The sequence below is a fragment of the Dromiciops gliroides genome, chromosome 2 (genome assembly GCF_019393635.1).
Source record: "Dromiciops gliroides isolate mDroGli1 chromosome 2, mDroGli1.pri, whole genome shotgun sequence".
Classification (NCBI taxonomy): Eukaryota; Metazoa; Chordata; class Mammalia; order Microbiotheria; family Microbiotheriidae; genus Dromiciops; species Dromiciops gliroides.
Genome location: NC_057862.1, coordinates 5,361,902 through 5,384,093, shown reverse-complemented (window position 1 = coordinate 5,384,093; position 22,192 = coordinate 5,361,902). Strand labels below are relative to the sequence as shown.

The window sequence follows — 22,192 nt, the reverse complement described above, 5'->3', positions numbered from 1 at the left end:
GAAGGTGATTGATCAGAAAGCTGGGTAAATCATGAGAATTCTGTACAGTCCTCTGGCCTCAACTGCTGTGTTTCCATCTATGATGATAAATTAGCATTAGATGGAACCTAATGAGTTTACTAAACATTTGGGATTTGTGCTAATAAACTGGCTGGCTGTGAACTAGCAGCGAGGATGAGCAATCCCCGAGCACCCTCTTATCTCTGTAACATGACAGTTAAACCACGCTCCCAATCTGTGATCAATTCATCATCCGAGCACCATTGTACATTCTTCACAAAAAGATAATTACTGCTTCCCTGGATCAGAACACTCATATTTCCTTGGAATTGCAGGTCTTGATAGCAGCCCTGTCACCACTTCCTTAGTACTCCCCTCTACAACTCTATTGACGATCATTATTTTCTCCTAAACAAGCCTTTTTCCTCAACTTGATAACGAAACCGGCAACGCGGCGAAGGGAACAGTAAAGGTAGTTTCCTCCACGGAGCGCTTCTGCACTTGGTGGGGACTGCTGACAAAGATTTTATTCAGGGCATTAAGAAAAACTTTCCACTCGTTCGAAGAGAGCGCTACCCTCAGCCTTCCAAAAGGCGACTTTCATGCTCGGATGTGTTCCAGAATCCAGAAGGGGCAGAGTGGCGATGAGCAAGGCTCGCCAGCCAAGAAATCAAAAGCACGATTAAAAAGGCCCTCTTCGTTTGAAAAAAAAAAAAAAATCCTCCTCGCGGTTCCTCCCTCCCCCCAGCTCACTGGTGTACACTTTGCACACGCCTTCCAGGGAAGGTATCTGCAGACTGGTCAACTTTGTGTGACCTCCAGCACACGCAATAAATTACCAGCACACCGCAACTCTCCAACAATGTAAATTAGTGACTGCTCCGGCCTAATAAATGGGGACAAATGGGTTTTGGACTGGAGTGGGGTTCTGGATGCTGTAATTGCTCGGAATGATTATAATGAGGTCTTGGGAAGCATGGGCAGTGGTTCCCTCCTAATGACAAATGGCCATGAGCCAATAAATATGGCCGACCACAAGGAGAGGGGGCTGCCACAGGACCATTTCTCCAGAGAGGGAAAAAGAGGTCTGGTCTCTTCTAACAGATCCCCAAACCGGTAAGAAACAAGGTGTCCAGAAAGCGACCCAAAGACCAGCCACATCCTGCAGCGGTGGCAGATGTCCCCCTGTGCAGCACGTTGGGTTTGTATTTGCAAGGGTTCTCGGGACTTTTGAACATTTTAAACCTTGCTCGATGGAAGACTCTGTCCAGCCAGCTCCCAGGCTCTGGCCCAGGGATATGAAATAAAGACCCACCCATCTGGGGAGGTGGCTCCCCAAAAGGGTTTATTGGGAACCCCACAAAGAAAAGTCTATGGACAGGCAGAGAACATGGTCGTTTATTAACTTGCATAACTCATTTATTTGTTCTGAGTAAGGATCTTTGGGGGAAAGTGTTGTTATATTTAGACGCTGCCTGTCAAATTTAATAAATGAGACTTATTGGCCCCCTTTTTTTCCCTGAAAGCATTTTCCCAAATCCATCCCACCTTTCCCTTGGGCCAATTTCTAGCCAAGGACCAATGCACAGACTGTCCATCTTGGAGGTAACTGATGGCTTCTGTCCACTGTCCAGATCAGTGCCCAATGACCTCAAATTGTTGGGACTAGCACCATGTCCAATCCAATCCCCTACTTGTTTCCTAACCCAATCTTTCTTGTGTCAAAGGACAAATTGCTTCATTCAGAAAATGGAAATAGATGGCTAGTGCTCACTTTGGCAGCATTTCCAATAACCAAATATCAAGAAAGGAATGACATAAGAGAGCCCACTCAGGGACCGCAGCATCCAAGCATATTGATCTGATTTACAAACCTTTCCTAATGCGGAACAAATGCTGTGGGTGTGAATTCATACTTAACCATAAAAACGCTTGCATTACTCTGTCTCTGATTAAATCCCACATATAACTCTCAGCAGGTTTTATGTTGTGTTTTACTGTCAGCGATGGGGAAAGCTGGCCTAACATTTTGTTTGGCAATTAGGACAATTTGTAGTTTAATTTATTAAACTAAAAAAGCCAACAACTCCCCAGAACATGGAATTCATTTCATTTCCATACCCCAGTGCTCACCTCTGCTTTTCTAACAATTTAATCATCCTCTTTGGTGACCTCGGCAAAGTTAAATATTCCAAAATGCTGAACTTTCCAAGAGAAGCGAGACTCAGGAAGTTACAGGCAGCCGTTTAAAGAAGCACCTAACAAAAAGTGGGACCATTCCCAGCTCTTTGTAAAGGAGCTGCCTGGATTAAAAAAAAAAAATCTACCGAGGCCCATAAACACCAAAATGCCTCAAGACACCCCCCCAAAAAAAAACCCACCCAAACAAATATCAAACCCTAAGAAATGGGCAGTGGTAAAAAGGGTGAGAGTTTGCTACAGACACCAGACATTTTAAGAAATTGAACATAGGGTGGTAGTGTTTCTAAAGAAGGAAATCCACAATAGGCCATCTGAACCCCTTGTTGGAGAGCAGAGGACAACAATGAAGGGTGAAGGCCACACTCCTCCTGGACCCATGCCCTGACCCTCAGAGATCATTGGACTTTGAACCAAATGGACAGAGGGGGAAACTAAGGCTCTGAGATGATATGCCTTGCTCATGTTCACTGTCACACAGAGAATGATATTGAGCCAGGGCAGGACCCCAGATGCAGGACTCTTGCTGCAATTTCAAGGGCATTAATTTGGGGGCTTCATCTGGTGTTCCCTCCTCTTGAGTAGTGATCTGGTGGAGTTTGGAGAATGGTTCCAAGTCACTGTCCATTTTAATTGATCACTTGGAATTCACCCAAGCAGATCACTTGAACCAGAGTCAATCTGCATAGACTTGCAGAGGAAATACTCAGCAACCTAGGCTCTGTAAAGGGCACCCCTGACAATCGGCACAACACCAAGACCAATTCAATTTGACTGGTTGTTACACAAAATAAAGGAACTCACATCTCTCCATTGTGCATTAATAGCCCTACCCCAGCACTCAGGGGCTGGTTGTTAGATTTGGATTTGGGAGGAGAAGGGGGCGGCAAACAGAGACTCCCGGGCAGTGGAGAGCCCCATGAGCCCAGCGGAAGTGAAGCTGCAATGCCCCCGGAGCACGCTGACCCCTGACCTCCGGGAAGCAGTCCTGCTGCTTCTGTAGAATTCACGTAAGTTCTCTCACTGCCTTTGAGTCGCCATCGCATGAAGCAGAGCCACAAGTGGGTCCCAACATCAGCTTTTCAGTAACTCCACTAACATCTGGATGGACTGATACTTTATGTCTCCATCCCCTTGTGATGTTTTGTAGGGGGAGGGGTGTGGAAACTTTCCCAGAGGAGGCCCTGGAGCCTTTGTATAAAGCCATGGTCTGAGGGTCGGCTTATAATTCAGCCTTACACACTTAGGGTGGTGGGCCTCCCCCCCCCATTGTGATGCTTCATCATAAAGCCAAATGTTTTTAATGGGTTAAACAGTGCTAAAGTTTGGCGATGGTGGTTGTTGTTAACAGCTCCTTTGCACACAACCCTCCTGCCATTGGTTTTAGCTATAAGGTGAAAAATCCAAAGAATCAAGGAAAAATAGAAGCAGAGAGAAAATGGAGTTGGGAGAGAAAGAAAAGGAGGGAAGAGATAGAGAGACAGAGACAGACAGAGAGGCCAGGAGGGGGAGGGGAGGCAAGGGAAGGGAGAAAGAAAGGAGGAGGGGTGGCTGAGCTCTCTGGCTGTCTCAGCAAATGAACTGTTCTTTCTCACCAGATGTGAAAGCGTGTTTCGCCTTTCACTAGAGACAAGCCGGAGCCGACTCCTTCCGTTCGCTGGGCCGAGGCTCCGTGTCTTACAACAACACAAATGTAAGCCCCTTCCTTTCCACACATGTTAAACTCATTTCCTAGTGAATTATTGGGAAAAGACACCACTCTCCCGACTGCTGTTTTCCGAGGATGCCCGCTGCTCTCTGCAGACCCTCCTGGCACTAGGCATAGGCTCCCTTCTGGGCATTTCTGAACCCAGATACTTGGAATGAGAAAAACCACTACATTTTTGCTTCGGGGTGGGCAAGGGGGAATGGGATTGTCTAAACCACTCGACTCAACTCCCCCCCCCCTTTTTGTCTTTCATTACAAATCTTCAGGGCCAAGGAAGGGCAGGTTTTAAGTGTTAAATCAACAAATGTCCCTGGAACACGATGCCACTGTTCAGGACTAGCTCAGCCTCAAAATGACATGCATTCACCATTTTCTCAAGCTTCTAAAATTTGATTAATGCAATCTCACTCACTCCCAAATCCTGAGGAGGTCATAAGAGGTACCTCCCTTTCCCTCTCCAAAGGTCTTGAGCCCCCAAATGCCTGCACTGGGTTGTTGTTGTTGTTTGGGGGGGCAGATCAATCACAGTCATGTTTTTAGTTTCAGAACATGACTCATGCCAGCATCACGGCTTATCCTATGGAGTCTGGACCCCTCTGTTCTGGAGAGATTTGCAGAAAGATAAACAAACAAGCTTCACTCGCTGCATTGCGGCCACCAGCCTCAAGTGGGTGGTTCTCATTTCTTAGAGTGGAAGCCCCGGCCACCCCGCCAAGTCCAGGTTAAGCTCCTTGAGTTTTGCCCTTCCTGAGGCCTGCTTGTCAATCACTTCCTGGCATCTGCAAGGACAGTTTCCATTGCAGGAACCTAACATTTCCTTCTCCTCCAACATGTCTCCCATGGCCCCTAGGAGCCTGGATCGTGCTCCGTCCTCCCCCAGCTCTGAAGAGTCACATTCCCTTCCCCCTCAACTCCCCTGGGCCCTGGGGCTCATGGCTGAAAGGGTTTCTCCCTCTTTGCTCCTTGCCCTGATGGGCAAGCCCCTCCCCCTCCCCCCTAATTATCTTCTGCTGCTCAGATAGTCATTATTGGCTTCCTGGAAGCATGTGGACAAGCAGGACTCCCAGCTTGGAAGGTTTTTCCATACGCTAATCCAATTCATCAAAGGCACCCTAACGAAATTACGGGCCTTGGCAGTAGCTTTGCTTTTCACCTGATAAGGCTAGAGCAGAAGCCCGGGATGGTTTGGATCAAAATACCTCTCGGACGATGGCTTCTGACAGCCTGGAATCCCCTCCCCCCAGCTTCCTCCCCTCCCCACAGGCCTGCTGTGCGTGCCGCCTTTGTACAATGGCACCAAAGACAGCGCTCCCTTCATGGGAACAGACGAGAATACTGCAGAGAGACACACAGCAGCCTGGCCCCAAGGCTCGGGGCCCCCCATTCCCAGGGGCTCCCCCCAGCCCCACATCTCACTCACACACATACACACTCACCCTCACACTCACATAAAAGCACATACATACACACATACATAAGTACATACATACACACATAAAAGCACATACATACATACACACACTCACACACCACAGCATAACCCCCCACATACACACTCACACACATCACACCATAACTGACTACTTACACACACATGCACATACACACACACTCTCTTCTGACACACATGTACATATACACAATCACTTCCTATACACATGTACACACACTCATTTCCTACACACATATACCTACACACACTTCCTATAACATACATATATACATACACACCCTCACTTCCTACACATGTATACATATATACATACACTTACTTCCTACACACACATACACATACATGCATATACACATATATACCCTCACTTCCTATACACATATACATATACACATACACTCACTTCCTACACACACACATACACACATACATACATATACACATATATACCCTTACTTCCTATACACATATACATATACACATACACTCACTTCCTACACACACACATACACACATACATACATATACACATATATACCCTTACTTCCTATACACATATACATATACACATACACTCACTTCCTACACACACATACACATACATGCATATACACATATATACCCTCACTTCCTATACACATATACATATACATATACACATACACTCACTTCCTACACACACATACACACATACATACCTATACACATATATACCCTTACTTCCTATACACATATACATATATACATACACTCACTTCCTACACACACATACATATACACATATACACCCTCACATCCTACACAAGTATTCATATACATACATACACATACACACCCTCACTTCCTACACATGTATACATATACACATACTCACTTCCTACACACATACACATACATACACATATACATGCATACATATACATACACATACTCTCACTTCCTGCAGATACGTGTACACGCACGCACGTACACATGTACACACCTCTCTCCCCCTTCTGCCTCCACAGAGGCCTGAGAATTGGTCCTTGTGATGCCCGCCTGCCTCAGTGCCCTCTCCCCCCAGCGCAAACCAAGGTGCTTAGACCATGTAACCGAGCCCGAGTCCTGTTGTGGTTATCACTTCTGCTGCCATGGTTAAGATTCGTGTCACCTGAGGGATGGGCTGGGGGAGGGGGGCAGGGCCTAGGTCCAAAAACCAAAAATGAAAATAAATGTACAAAGTGAGAATTTTTTCCTGTTTCTCCCTTTGTCACTGAAAGGGTGGCATCATTCCCAATGGTGTGGAGCTTGAGCCCTCGGTCCATCTTTGGACACTTGACCCATTCCAGGCTTGGGTGGGTCCAGAAAGGGGTCCACTTTCTGCCCCCTTCGGCCCCCACGGGTGGGTCATCTGTCAATAAAATCGGTCCACTTGAGAACCAGGCGGGCCCAAAGGAGAGCCTTGCAGGCCTCTGGGTTCTGTGCGCAGGCAGGGAAGCCTAGAGAGCAGGGGTTCACCTTTGGGCTGCCCCCCCACCCAGCAGAGGAGTCACCATTTATTAAAACCTACTTTGAAGCGCCTAGCACTTGCTGAGGACTAATCAAAGCGGAGGCAGCAGCTGAGAGATGCGAGGCCCATTCGGCAAGAATTATGTACACATCTTTAAGAAAACTGAGAAGGAAAAATTAACACTAAACGGCCCTGTTTTCCCTGTATTATGCAGATGAAATGACAAGCTGTCACCGGAGCAGTTAATAAACAGTCTCCGTTTTGCAGGTTATCCAAATGCTACTGAATGGAAAACCTTGGATCCTAAATGATGTGTAATTAAAATTATTTTAAAAATCCTCCTTGACAGGCCTGGGCTTAGCCAAAATGTAAATGGCATTAAAGAAGACAATGAATTTAATTTTATTTAATGTCCCTTTTTGCCGCTCCTCATTTACATAGCGTTTTTAACAAAAGCGCTGACCTTATAAACGTTGGCATTTGTACAACGTCTTCGGGGCTGGGTTTAATCACGCTCCCGCAAAGCCATAAGGGAAAAAGCTTGGAGTTCTCTGGTTGGCCATGGAGTTGGAATAAAAACATTGGGACTGGTCAAATGTTTATCCTTCTCGCTTCTGAAAACAACCTGACAAGGGGATGTAAAGGTCTAGGGAATAGCCCGGCGCTGTTTGTAAGGCTCGGTAATAATCATACATAATCGTTTGGAAATATAGCTAATAAAAAATATAATGAGTGTTCAGCAAAATCGGCATTAGGCCCAAATTACACGATATTAATACTTGAACAGGTGCAGGAAGGCGCTTTAAATGAGGTAAATGAATAAAATGTCCCACAGCACAACTGAGAACACTGACAAAAAGTCAATGACATGAATAATTCAGCGCCCGGGCCTGCCAGCAAAGGGCAGCTCTCTTTGACCTTTGTGACAGGAAGTGAAAGGCAACCCTGTGGACTCCAAAGAACTCCAATCAGTCTGGGCTCCCCGCCCCCCCCCAACCCTTTGGAGGTGCCCACCAAAGAGTAGCGACAGTCCGGGCACAGTGGGGGGAGTGCCCAGCTCCGGTCCGGGTCCCCCACTGGCCTACCCGACTGCCCCCCAGACAACCTGGCCTCACAGACAATGGGGGGTTAAGTAAACACTCTTTTCCTACAAGCCCGTGTCAATTGTGGATAAAATCTGAGGTCAGCTGAAAAGTATTTTAAGAGCCCACGGGGTTGAAATTTTGTAACAGCTGTTAAACATGACCAAACTTTTCTTCCCCCACCACCCCGCCCCCCCCCACTCCCAACGACAACTCTTCCAAACTCTGTATGGAAGAAAATGGGATAAACAGATGTCTGGCTTCCATGCAGGAAAGTAGGACACACTTGGAATGATAAGTCTCCTAAACTCCATAGAATAACGCCAGATTTATTGGGGAGGGGGCATTTACTACCCACAGAGATGCCAACTAGCAGTATTGCCTGTGATAGGACCATCTGGAAAAGCACTGCCAAGCATGCCATCAGGAATACATGGCGTGGCAAGCCCATTCCGTGCTGTGTGTGCACAGGCTGAAGCTTCGAGTTCCCTGCCCGACTGCCTGCCATCGCTCCTCTCCCAAGCCAGGGACCGAGTTGCCGCTGAATGTTTTGCTAGTAATGTAATCTGGCCTTGCCGGTTTCCTCCACAATCATTCTTTTCAGTCTTCAACACTTGGACCCTGAGCCTTCCCAGCACAGCAGCCAGACGAGGGAGTCAAGAGGATGGATCTTTCCCAGAATGTACCTCGGTTCTAGGAAAAAACTACCGGGGGATAGCCCAGCACGAGGACCTGCACCCCCAAGTGGGGTCCTCTGGCCTTCTCAGCATCATCTTGTAATCACTTGCAGCCCTTGGAATGTTCGGACGGAACAGGAGAGATTTATCTAGTCATCCTTGGGCCGTGGAGACAATGGGTGGGTGTCCCTAATGAAGACCATCTGCTTTTGTGTTTTCCCAGAAAACATGATTTTGCTATGAACATGACCCTCCCACCCTCTGCGCCAAGACCACAAAGAGGAGAACGAAAGGCCTTCCTGAGCTTCTCTCTGGGTCCATGGAGCTGACCAGAGAACCTCATCCAGGGGCATCCCTTTCCTAACCACACTTTCTTACTGTGCAATTTTCTGTTTTGTTTCTTTGGTTTCCCCCACCCCTCTTCCACACTGGTGATAATGTCATTTAAAATACACTGGAGCAGAATGATATTCAAGGCAAGATGAGAAGTTATATCTCCAGCATTGTTTAATGAGGAAAAATAGTTTTAGCCAATGGAACATTTCTAATAAACTAAAAGGATTCTCTAATGGGGTACACTTTAACTTTTCCTCCCTTTTTCTTTCTTTTTTTTTATTTTGGGAGGGGGAGTTGTAGATTATCTGAAGGGCCTTCCATGTGGGTCAATGAATAGAATTCTTTCAAGAGATAATTGAAGTAAATTATGTAATGAATTGATGAGAGGCATTTACAATCTATAGGATGTGATTCCCCTGGAAAGAGGCTGGATTTCTCTTTTCTATTCTCCAAAGCCCAAACCAAAATAAAACCAAACTGAGCTCCAGCAAACATGGGCCCATTGATCTCAATTCAACTTTGAATTATCGGTTCATATCCTCGGGACAGATAGGCTTTATCTGGTCAAAACCTCCTAGATGGATCTAAAGACCAAGGGGACTGACTGCATGGCACATAGAGTATAGAACTCTCTTCTGAGCCGAATAGCCCAGGGATGCCTTAGCTGATGCAGGCCTGTGAATGAGAGCCACCAACTGGATGGGCTGTCCTATTCTATGATGCTTAAGAATGAGCATAGCCCAGGCGTGCACCAGGAGCAATTGCTTGTAGGCAGGACCATAAACTCGAAAACCACCATCAGCCAAAACTCAAAATATTTTTCACTTACAAAAGTCCCTGATGAAGGAGAGGCAGCCCTCCAAAAAAGTCTCATTTTCCTTTCCTGATTTTTACCACCATTTGCCCCAGTGAACACTAAATTCTTCAACTTTTTAAAAATGCCCCTCAAACTGGAGATTGTAGCAATGTCGAAAAATCACTTCTCTGGGATTTACAGCAGACAAGCAAATGCTAATAGTATTTTGTCATAGTAAGTGACAGCTCTCTTCAGAATGCTAAACATGCAAGTTCCATTTTTCATTCCATAAAAACTATCCCTACCTTAAAATTCCTAATGTGGGAGGTGATTAAAATTCCTATAAAATTGTCATATCTTTAAATTTAGAAGCAGAGCAGATTTTTCATCAATAATTAAGCTCTTTAAAGCATTTGTGCCAGGCGTAAATGGAGTTTCAATCTTCCTTATTCAAATAAACATGGTAAACCCATTAACCAAATGTTTTTTTTTTATTTTCCCCCCTCTCCCAGTGCTTCTAGAATATCAAATGATAGCACAGTTCTCTTAGCTTATGGGAGTACAAGACATTGAGCCTGTATATTTTAATTAATTCATTCTGATTGCAAATAAAAAGAATTCCATTCATTCACTGAAAAACAACTGGGAAGGACAGGTCTTTTCTACTATTAGCTAAAAAGAATTGCCTCATGCCATAAAAATATATGTCATAAATAAAACGATACTTTAAATGCATTAATAACAATATCACTTCACAATGATGATGTTCCTCAAATCCAAACTGATTTCTAATAGAACCCTGTGACCTGAAAGAGGGCTTGAATCATCTTCTCAATTTAATATTTTGTGGTATGCAAAAATCCCCCATTTTCAAAGCAAATAAACTACATTTCTACATGTCATATACATTTGAAACATCTTGAAAGATGAAATAAACCCATGAGTCTGTGTTAAATACACTGGGTGCTTGTCTTTAAAGCATCATTTATTCAAAGGAGATTCCAATTCTGCCAAACACTTTTAGGCAATAAAAAAAGGAAAAGGAAAAAAGAAAAACAAAGAAAAGAAACCCAGTTGCAAGGCAGCAATGACTAGCTTTATGACTTCCAGAGCTAAAACACTAAAGACAAATATAATTATATTGATTCTCGTCGTTGGAGTTCTATAAAGTGCTGAACTTGTTCTCCATTCCCTGACACAATCCCAGAGTGATGGCAACAACTGGTCAGCCTTATTTGATTACTAATAAGAGAGATGTCCCTTCTGTCAGATACCGAACATTCTCCGCTAAGCAAACAGCTATTTCAGCTAGTTAAACATTAGCATTGCTCTCCACTGGTGGGGCATATTTCTTTAGGCTTAACTCATGGACTTTTCCGGGTTTAATTTTTCAGGCGCTGGACAGCAAAGTTCATGATCAAAAGATAACTTTGTAATGAAAGCTGCTGAAATCCAAGCCTTCTTCCAAACAGACTAACCCTCCCTTTCACCAAACCAGTGTCAGATGTACACCTCACACGGACTAGGGGATGAGGGTACCAATTTCCAAAGCTCCAGGCAAGGCCCCTAGTAGCCTTGAAGCTGCCACCATCTTGTCAAGCACTCGGCCTGCTCACCAGGCCACCACCATGAGCACCAACACTGCCTGCAAGCTCTTTCTGTGACACCAAATGCACAACAGCAACTGTCTGCAAATAATCAGCACCTGAAACATGCAACTTTGTCACTGGAATCCAGAAAACAGCAGAGCGAGGAATGGGAAGCACAAAGAAGGGCCAAAGTTAACCGAGTTTCCCCAACCGATGTTAGAAATCCATCCACAGCAAATGCTTTTCGTTTCACTTATAACAATTTTGGTTTGTTAGTTACATATTTGCTTTTTGACATCAAATGACATTCTCAATTGAAGAAAAATTAGGATATGTTTCTCAGCTAATTGATGGGAGAAGAAATCCACCTTAAGGCTAAGCAACAATGACGGCGCTCTCCTGCCCAGGTCTCCACTCAGGACAATGCACATGACAAAAATAATGCAAAAATGAAATACTTGTTAACAAATTAGCAAAAAGCATTTTATGACATATCTCTGGGTTTAAAGCCAGAAACTCTCTAGGCATAAAGTGCTGCTCACAGTGAGAGCAGTGGCAGATGAAACTGCTTCCCTTGACAACTCGCTAGCAATTACCGAATCCCCACAGAGTGAGCCACCAGGTTTCCAAGTCAACCCACCTGTGCATGATAACACAAGAAGACAACAAATGGTGCAGTGCACAGAATGAACTCAACGGCAGGCTGAAAAACAGGGAAGATCTGGAGACCAAGGCAAGCAAAATTTGTCCATCTCTCTGCCTGTTGGTTTGTTTGTTTGTTGGTTTGTTTTGAAAGCAAAGCAGAGAGAGGCATCACGAGAGAAAAGAGAAATCATTCTTACCTGTCAATGATTACAGGGTCTGAAGGGGTCTCATTTCGATTGCCACAACTTTTCTTGTCGCAGCATCGGCTGTAGATCAATTAAAAAGAATGATCTTAATACATGACCGGTTCTTCCTGGCTTATGGTAGCATTTGGAGCAATATCTCACAGTACAGTGGTAGGAACCAATCAAATGGATATTTTATATTTATATACATATACATATATATATGGACATACAGACAGACAGACATATTTTCCCCCACATAAATTTCACAAGTGCAACTGCTTGGCATCAATACTAGCGACTCAACTTTTTTTTTTTCCTGAAGGTGCAAAGCTGAGCACAGTTACCCAGAATAGGCTGAGGGAGCTACTCAGAAACAACTATATAAATTGGGATGCTAAAATATGGAAACCATGTTGTGGTGTTTGTCTTTGCAGTGAACTGAGAAGAAGGAAAGGCAGGAGGCTTGGGAATAACTTTTCACAGCCTTAGCTTTTGTTTACCTCTAATTGTCAAGCTGTTATTTCTGGGAAAGATGCAAGATGCCACCTTCAACCAATATTTCTTTTGGGCATTTATTAATTATAACCACAAAAGCATGCATCAGTCTCTCGCAAACTTCCATTGTTCCTTCTTTAAGCCTACCTTAACTCCATTATTGGAACTTTAATTAAAGCAGAAATGAAACAAAAATGTTATGCTACTTGCATTTTAAAAAAGCATACTTGTATAATGGTTACATGTCTAAATTAGCTAAATTAACACCATATGGTAGGCAAAGTATATAAAGCCTTTTAAACCTGACAGCTAAAGTGATTAAAGAAAGTCTACAGTCTTCCACTTACAGCTTAAATCACATCTGTGCACTCTGTATGTTAATTGCAGAACATGCAGAAGTGGATAATAAAGAAATTCCACTTTATTGGTTGTAATTTATATTTATTACCTGATATGAGAAAAAGTCAGCTTTTGTATATTAGTGCTGTAACAATATGTCTGCTCAGAAATGGCACTGAGGCAGTGCGCACAATAGCAAGGAAGAGGATGCCCCTTAGAGTCTGCAGCCTGTTACTGGAGCCTGGAAGCAGGCAGAGCCTCCCTGCTTATTCCTTGCAACTATATTTCACATGCCACACATACAAAGTCAATGATGCATTTTTATTTGCCATGTAGGGGTGAAACTCTTGTGGTAGTTAGGAAAAAAACAGGTGGGAAATTGGTCTTCTGACACAGATCTCAAGGAACGTGCGTGCTCTCTAACAACAATGCGAACAATGCATCGCTGCTCCAGGGAAGAGGTTAACTGAGAGTAGCACAATCCCATTCGCACATACAGGAGCCCTGTAATAAGGACAAAAGAGTTTCCTTTTTGTCAATAACAGACAAGCGCCCATCACCGCGCGCCTGCCTGGCTGGGGCTGCGAGGGAGGGAGGCAGTGATGGAGGGAATGAAGAGAGTAGGGTAAGGAGGGTGAGAAGGGCAGCCACCTCGGCCTCCTCTAGCAGCCACCACCCCACCCTTTCCAATTCCCGCCTGACCTCCCTCCTGCAGGGCCCGTTTCCATTTTGGACCAAGCTTGCCGCAGGGACTTGGCCAACCTGGGCGGCCTCAGCAGCCAGCGTCCCGGGCTAAAATGCCCAGGGGGCCTCTCTACTCATCGTACGGTTCAGGCCAGTGATTCACTCAAAGCCCAGGGGAGGCAGAGTTCAGAGAAAAGAATGCAGGGCGGGCAGGTGACCCCAGCTCCTGGGTTTGCCCCGAAACTCTGGGACCCAAGACCCGGCCCTAGGGGGCCAGCGCAGAGAGCGCAAACTCGCGGAGCCGGGCTCCTCTAAGGATAGTTGTTAGAGCCGGGCGCTACCCGTCCAGAGACAGTTAAACCCCAATGCTGACCTCGAAGTGACCCCCACCAGGCTTTCCGCTCCTGCCCCAGCTGTTCTCTCACCTGCACATGATCTCGTGAGTCAGGAGCACGCGACACATCTCGGGGTTCTTGTCTTGCCCCTCATACACGATGGCCTGCGCAGGACAAGGAGACAGAGGGGCTGTTAGGACGCAGGGCACCAGGCCTGGTGGCACAGCCGGAGCGCACCACGCGACGCAGAAGTGAAAAGCCAGATCATATCAAGGCTAACGGGCCCGCCCCCCACCCCGTCGGGGCCCCGGTCCCCAGAGTTGGGCTACTCTCTTCCCGTTTCCAGCATGCATTCACTGCAAGAGGAGGAGGAGGAAGGAAGAGAAGGAAGAAAGAAGGGAGGAAGAAGGCGGAGGCCTCCTCTCTTGTGTGGCAGGTGCACGTGGCACGTGGAGAGCATTAAATTTTTAAGTAAGAAAATGCAATGTTTAATTATCTATTTCACACTTTAGTTACCTGTCAAAGGACAATTTATCAACACAACAGTTTGGTTCCTCTCTGTCTCCCTTCTCTACCCTTCCCTTTTCCTCTTTGATACGAAGAGGATTGAAAGCCCCAGCATCAGCCTGACCTGGCAGAGAGCTGGAGTTGGGGGGAGGCTAGGTCCCCTCCTGTCCCTTGCCCGGCCGGCGCCGCCCCCCAACTCCAGTACTCGAAATTTCCTTGTTACTATTAAAAATTAAGATCTCCTCATTGGAGGGGTTTCTCCCTCTCCTTGGTCTCCTGGGCTGGAAATTTGAGTGGAGCAACCAACAATCGCCTTGTTCCCACCGGCATCAGAGAGAAAGTTTACTCCCCCAAATGTTTGCAAATCAACTTGTTAAGGTTGCAGTCCCTCGCTTGCTTGGCAGCCCTGGCCCCGCCCGCCCTCTGCATGCTTGCATGGGTTCCTGGACGCTGCAGCCTCTGCCTCCCAGCCCGCAGCCTTTCCCTGCAGGGACCCACTTGGACAGGGCCCCCTTCCACTCGGATGTAATCGCGTAGCCATTGTCTAAGCTGCTTTTCAATGTACATTTTCTAAGAGCCCAGGCAGAAATGCTACTGCTTCGGCACCTCCGAGAAAGAGGGGAAAATACTTAAGATAGAAAAACACTTTTGTGGTAACATGTTATTCCAATTAGAGGCATTAGGAGTATACTTTATACACCCCCTGGGGTTTGGATTAACTAACAGTACCAAAGGAAACATTAGTACCGTCACCTTGGAGCTAGCTGCTCAGGCCTGGCCCGGGCGGGGCAGATTTTCGGTTTGGGTTTTGTTGTCGTGCTCTTCTTTCCTTAGGCTTAAGAGCACCGCTAAGAAATCCCTGTTTTCAGGGCCGAGGCTCCCCCAAGTTTGAATTGCGGCCCTGAACACTGGCTGAAATTATTCAGAGTTGGGGCTCTCTGCTGGCCGCAGCATCGCCCCCCTAGCTTTGAGGCGTTGCAGGCTTCCTGCCCCGGGGCTCTTCCGAGCCTGGGCAGCCGTGCCATGGGCTATCTATCCCTTCCTGCCTGCGACAAAGCCGCCAGGCTGCCTGGAAAAGTGGTCAGTTACTCCCTTGCAGTAGCCAGGCCTGGGCAGCCTTGCTGAGCCACTGCCACAGGCGGACTGACGGGCCGGCAGGCAGGCAGACGGGGTTCAGGGCACCCCTCCGGAGCCCCAGAGCTGATAGAACCCGAGGACTGGGGCCTGGCCCCAGTCGCCCCAGCGGCGGCGCTCTCAGAGCGCACAGAATGGTGCACCCAGCTAGGGGGTCTGGGAGGAGTACCTACCGCGAGAAGCGTTTCCGGGGGGGGGGGGGAAGCCCACTCAGCCTACAACCCAAAGCCCTCAGACACCTCGAAGAACCCCAGAAGCTCGCTCCGCAGTATGGTTATTATCGCATGATATTTGGGAAGAAAGTGCTAATGGCCAATCTGGTGTTTATTTTGAAACTGCTAACAATGATTTTTCTTGGGTAAAAAGGCGGCAGTGTCTGGGCCCACGCTTGAGTAGCTTTTGAACATGGACTCTAACAGATGGTGGGAAACTCGAGGTGCGCCTCGTCCCTCACTCGGTCTCCTGTTCAGACTGGGGGCGCGCTCTGCCTGACCGGCCTCCCTGGGTAGCCCCCCCTCCCGTGGCCTCTCCGGCTGCCTGATGGCTGCCTTTCTCCTTGCCAGCCTGCCTTCTCCGTGTTTCCCTCTCTGCTACTCCCTCCTCCAGTCCCCCAGAAGAGCCTCCCCGCCAGTCTCTGTGTCCGTCGGTCTGCCTGCGCACCCCACTCCCTGCTTACCTTCTCCCTCGCCCCTCCTTCAAAGCCTAGTTCTCCTCAGGAGAGCCCCAACCTAGCCGCTGGGGCCCGCGACAGCCGCCTCCTTGGCCGCCCTGAATCTGCCTGCCGGGGCCGGGCTCGGAAGCTGCCCAGCCAGCAGCCCAGCGTGCGGGTCTGTTTCTTTCCCAACTCCGCCTAGCTTCTTTTGCAGCTCCTGCGGCTGCGAGGCCGAGCGCCGGCTTGCCTGCCTGCTTGCCTGCCTGCCTGCTTGCCTGCTGCTCTCAGCCCCGGCTCGGCCCTCACCATCCCAGCGCCCGCTGCAGCCTTTCTCTGCCCCCAGAGCAAACTTCTCAAAGGACAAACCAAAGCCAAAACATGGGCGCGGGGTAGAAGGAAGGGGACAGAGGCTCAGAGGAAGAAGACGGTTAAGAACTGAGAGAAGCTGCAGGGAGTGGGCAAGGGGAGAGGGCTGGAGCTAGTCAGTTCCCTGCAGCCAATGCCCCGGGAGGGCGGAGAGGGGAAAGCCTGCCTGCTTGTTTCCCTTCTCTATCTGCCAAAGCCGTCACCCTGGAAATTAGCTGGAAATGACTTCTAACCTCCCCAGGCACTCCTGAACTTGGGGCTCACTTTAGGGGTGAGGAGGATTCAGAGATTACCTGGCTTGGGCCCCCAAGGAGCACCTCGGACCTGGGCTTCCTCGTCGCCCCCAAGTCGCTTTGTAGCCAGATATTAAGTGGGGCACCCCAGAAAGGCTCTGCGCCCCTCCCTAGCTGCCAGCAGGCAGGCGGCCCGATGCCTGGCCGCCAGCAGGCTTTGGACGCCGCAGCATTCCTTCTGCCATTTGTCCCTCCCCTCTGATGAACCCCCGTATTTATATTTGATTTATTTTTTATTTTGTAGCACAAACAGAAATCCATGAACTGTCGGTTCAGCGCCATTGACTCTTTGATCAGTTACTGGGCGATTTTTCCCCCGTCAGTAAAGGGAGATTAAATGCCCTGATTTTCAGCGCTGTTTATCCAGCAAAGGTTGGGAAAGGGGGAGGGGAGGGGGGGGGCTCGGCTGGACGAACAATAAAAGTGTCCTTAACGAGGGAAGCTCGTTCGAGCTTCTTTCTGCAGCAGCCGGGAAACTTGGAACTGCCAGACAGAGAGAAGGCTCTCAATGAGGCGACTGCGATTTCCGAAAACATTGCACTGTTTTTGCTCTCCCCGGGAGAGCAGCCCACAGTGGCCTCCCGAAGCACCCCGGACCGGGAAGGGGAGGGGCCCCCGGACACCCCCAGAAAGCAAGACCCGCCTCTGCTCTTTGTCTGAGCCGGGCACAGTGCCTACCAGGACTTCTAGACTCTCCAGGAAGACCGGGCTACCTTCCTTAACCCTGCAGGCATTCGAGGCTAACCTGACTGGGGGCTAAGAGGAGGCTCAACTAGTTTGAAGGGAAAGAAAAGCCCGAAAACTAAATGCAGGCACAGCGGGCAGGATACACGGGGCTTTTCTATCTAGCTTCGAATTCTCCAAGTTAGCCCCTAAATTGAAGGCGCTTCTCCTGCTAAGCATGAATCCCAGCTTGGAAGGGTGTTTGAAATTGAGGGGAAAGCAAGTCTGCGGCTACATATTGGACTGGGTTCCTTAGACACATTAGCGGACAAAACTGGGAAAAAAATGTTTCTTTAAAAGAAAAAGAGGTAGCTAGATGGGGAGGGGGGAACCCCCCCTTCCTCCCACTTCCACAGAGGTGGGATCCTCAGAAAAACAAAAGCAACAAAGCTTCCCTCGATTCAGTTTCAGGAGTGTTGCACAGATAACTCTAGTGAGCATCGGAAAAGTTGGCCAAGACAGGTTAAATAATTTAATAAGAACCTGCTCGTGATTCTGTTATTTACAAGCTATGACAAACGGAGGCTGGTCTCCGAGAAATGGACGACTGTGGGTGACCCCTGGAGCTGGGAGTTTGAATTATGGAGATGGGGGGCTGAGAGGTGAGTGTGGACTGTAGGAGAACAAGATGACTTTTCACCTCAGCACATTTAACTTTTAAATCCAAACAAACGTCTCCTGTTACTAGACCATCACATAGGAAAGGGGGGTGGGGGGAGAGGGGCTAATCAAGTCCAATTGGAAAGACTTTGGAAGAGAGTTGCCTTTGTTATGGGAAAAAAAATCCAGGGAAAGGAATTCCTTCTCCAAGTGGAGAGAACATTACACACTAACGGGGAGGGGACAGAGTAGCATTCTCCTGTCCGATATTAATTACGAAAATTCATTAGGATAAAATTTGGCTCAAATAACAGACCACTAATAAATACACAGAGCTTGCTCCAGGATCCTCAGAAACGATTCCCCTGCTCTCTACAAATATCCCAATTAATCTGGTGTTCTAATTAGTCCGTCAAGGAAACGAAACGAAAAAGAAAAAGAAAACGGGGCCCTTGCCTCGAAAAGGAGGGGGAAAGACAAGCAGGGCAGTTCAGACCGATGTAAAACTGAAACTTTCTCACCTGTTTGGTCATTGAGTCTATTAGACGAACATACAAATCCTGTTCTGTTCTAACTCCTGCAAGGGAAAAAATAGGGAGAAAAAGAGAGAGAAATTCTCATCAGAATGACAAGAAAGGGAAGCTCTGGAAGAGTGTAATAGCCAGATGAGGTTAACCAATCTCCCGCTGCCCCCACGCTGTTTCCAAATTTAGGACAATTTGAGTAAGAGACCAGGATGTTGAAGCCTCCCTCCTTAATCGAGGAAGCCCTCCAACCCTTTCAACCTGACATTTGGGGTGTCTGGGGCGAGCTCCCCTGCCCAGCAAGCTTTTGGAGGCAGATTACTGTGCTCTGCCGCTTCCTCTACGTGTTCTTGGGTTTTTACAAAATAAACCAGCAAAAAGTGAAAACTCCCCAATCGCTTTCTCCCTGTTTCTGACATATCTCGTGGGTTTCCCCCCTCCTGGCGCACAGAAGTAAGTTATGCCCGGTTTTATGGAAGTGCCCTCATCCCAATAATTAACATTAATTTGCAAAATTGAAAAAAGTCACTTAAAAGTGATGTTGTGCTGGGGCAAATATCGATCCCCCTTTTTACTTTCTACTTCAAGACCAACCGGTTAATCACGTGAAGTGCCATCGACTTATCGATCGCTTCTGTTTTGTTTTCCTTCTATGCCATGAGAAGATTTCGTGTTTACATCCATGTAATTTTCATCTCCAAATCTTTCTACCCTTTCAAATCAGCCCGAGAAAGAGGGAGGACAGCGAGGGGGTGCAGGCGGGGAAGGGGAGCGGTGGCGGCTACTTACTCACCGTTACTGTACAACAATTGAAGTTTATAATGAATGCCATTGTTGGTTTTCTCGTTGTTCGGCTCCTGGAAATAAGGAGAAAGAAAGGCTCTGAGCGGGTGGGCAGGCGGCTTCTTTCTGCTGCAGAGCCTGCCTCTGGCCTCCAGGACCGAACCCCCCCCAGCTTACCAAGGGCTGAATCTCTCCCTAGCTGAACCACATTGGGAAACACTGGTGATGTCATTTTCCTGGTACAAAACCTCAGCTTGCTTTTTGCTCGTTCGGGCTCAAGGAAGGAGGTGAAGGGGGTACTGCTAAGTTTCCAAAACTCTTTTTTTCTTTTCCTTCCTTCCTTCCTTCCTTCCTTCCTTCCTTCCTTCCTTCCTTCCTTCCTTCCTTCCTTCCTTCCTTCCTTCCTTCCTTCCTTCCTTTCTTCTTTCGTTCCTTCGTTCCTTCCTTCTTTTCTTCCTTCCCTCCTTTCTTTCTTCTTTCGTTCCTTCCTTCCTTGCTTCCTTCTTTGCTTCCTTCCTTCCCCCCCTCCCCCCTTCCTTTCCCTTCCTCCTGGCCTCCTGAGTCCATGCAGCCCGGCCCGGCCTGACCCGGCTCTGCTCGGTTCGCAAGGGCCGGGCGCTGTTCTCCTTCTCCGCAAAGCAGGGAGACGCCACCCGCCTGCCCGCCTGCCTGCTCGCCTGCCCGCCTACACGTGGTCCAGGCGCCTCTGGAGTGCTGTTAGGGCTTCCCAGGGCTTCGCTCAGTAAAAATGATCTCTGATCAATTTCAGCCAGCTTGAACTGGGCACCCACCCCCACCCGCGGACGGGCGAACCGCAGCCAACTTACTTTCTCTTTCTCCACAAAGTCCACAAAAGCCGTCCTTTCGATCTCCACCGGCTGCCCCTGCCTGTCGTACAGAGCTAAGACGAAGTGGAAAAAATTGGATTTTCTGAGATTGGAAGGCGGCTGTTTCTCGAAATGTGCCCGAGCCAGCCCCACACCGCTGCGGGAGAAAACAAGACAACGTCTCGGTGAGAAGGGCTGGGGAGCGGGAACCGCACAGGCACCGACGGGAGCTAGGGAGGGAAGGGGCCAGGGGAGATAGATGAAGGGGCACGGCTGAGGACAGCCTGGGGCAGGCGACCGCCCCAACCCGGGCTCCTAAGAGTCGGAAAGCGGGGTCGTTCTCCTCCCCGCTGCTGCTGCTGCTGCTGCAGCTGCCGCCGCCGCTGCCTCTACCTCGGCCTCGGCCTCGGTGGTGTGGTGGCCTGGGATGGCTGGGAGAGGCGCTGCGAGGTGGCTGAGCTGGAAGCTGGAGGTAAGCGAGCTGCAGCTCGGACTAACGGGCTTTCTGGGCGCTGGGAGCCGCGGAGGAGAGGGAAGGTAAGGGAAAGGAGCCGAGGCAAGGGAAGGCAGGCAAGACGAGGCACGGGATGCGGAAAGAAGGGCAAGTCAGGGGAGGCACAGAGGGGGACCCCAGCCGGCCGCTGGGCACGCGTACCTCTGGGCGGCCGTGTTCGCATCCACCACCCCAGCCGTATGCATCCAGGAGCGCACCGGGTTCATGCCACTGCCCAGCGGCTCCTCCTTCATGGTCGTCCCACCTCTGGGTATATTTTCCTGAATCCCAAACATGAACACAAATGGGGGCGGCAGCAGCTCCTGGCCAGAAGGGGTAAGAGTCAGGGCAGGGCAGCTTCGGGGGACTCCGGGCGTCTCCCCCTCTTGGGCCGATTCTCTCGCCGGCCCGCTGCGCTCTTGCTCCCGGGCGCAGGCAATGGATGTGTGCCGGGGCCGCCTCCTTCCCTCCGTGCGATCGGCGGGAGAAGAACCCGCGCCGAGCCTCGCTCCCTTCTTCAGTGTGTCCGGGGCCGGCCCCACATAGACGCTGCCCGCTCCGCGCGCCTCTTGGGCAGCCTGTGCCCGCACCCCACCACCGCCGGGCCACCTGGACGGCTGCTGCTGCTACGGCGGTGGCTGTTACTGTTATTGTTATTGAATATTGTTTTTAAAAAGAGGAAGAAGAAAAAGGGGGAAAAAAGGAAAAGGGGCAAAAAGTGGCGGCGGCGGCGCCGGAAATGTGCGTCTTGCAAAAGAATAAATATTGTTGTCGTTGTTGTTGTTTGTGGGAGCCCTCAGTGTGGTGTCATGCCCGTCCAACGGCGTCCAAAAAGCTTCCGGACACTGCGGAATCGACCACTTCTGGCGCGGCTCGCCTGCTCCAGAAGACAAATAAACGAAAAAATGATTACCGCTGAGGTGCTCCTGGACACAGGAGAGGGGCTGGAGGGGCCTTGAGCGTCTCGCAGAATGGATGGAAGCGCACAAAACTCAGCCCTCTCTCCCCTAGGAATGGAACCTTTCCCGGGAGCCAAAACTCTAGACCCACGGGAACAGCTCTGTCAGATCCTGACGTCGGCGGGGCGGGGACAGCGCCATATATGGGGAGCCCAGCGCTCCCAACCCAGCCCGCCTGCCCGCCTCCCGGCCTCCCTGCCTGCCTGCCTGCTTCCCTCCCTCCCTCTTTCCCTCCCTCCCTCCCTCTTTCCCTCCCTCCCTCCCAGACTGCCTCCCTTGCCCAAGAGCTCCTCAGATCTCTCACTCCTGCCTGCCT

General features: G+C 48.9%; 1 protein-coding gene across 4 annotated transcripts in view; it reads right to left on the bottom strand.

Moving 5' to 3' along the window:
* The window catches only part of EBF3 (EBF transcription factor 3), a 148,106-nt gene extending 126,186 nt beyond the window's left edge, over nucleotides 1-21,920 (bottom strand). For 2 of the 4 annotated variants that reach the window (XM_043989774.1, XM_043989778.1), the window contains exons 1-6: nucleotides 21,080-21,920; nucleotides 20,425-20,581; nucleotides 19,608-19,671; nucleotides 18,812-18,867; nucleotides 14,106-14,179; nucleotides 12,172-12,240 (exon numbers count right to left, since the gene is read on the bottom strand). In XM_043989774.1, coding sequence (XP_043845709.1) covers nucleotides 12,172-12,240; nucleotides 14,106-14,179; nucleotides 18,812-18,867; nucleotides 19,608-19,671; nucleotides 20,425-20,581; nucleotides 21,080-21,213 — 554 coding nt within the window. In that variant the 5' untranslated portion in view covers nucleotides 21,214-21,920. The remainder of the gene's footprint in view (nucleotides 1-12,171; nucleotides 12,241-14,105; nucleotides 14,180-18,811; nucleotides 18,868-19,607; nucleotides 19,672-20,424; nucleotides 20,582-21,079) is intronic. The other 2 variants (XM_043989775.1, XM_043989777.1) reach the window with 2 other exon arrangements.
* Nucleotides 21,921-22,192: the final 272 nt, after the last annotated feature.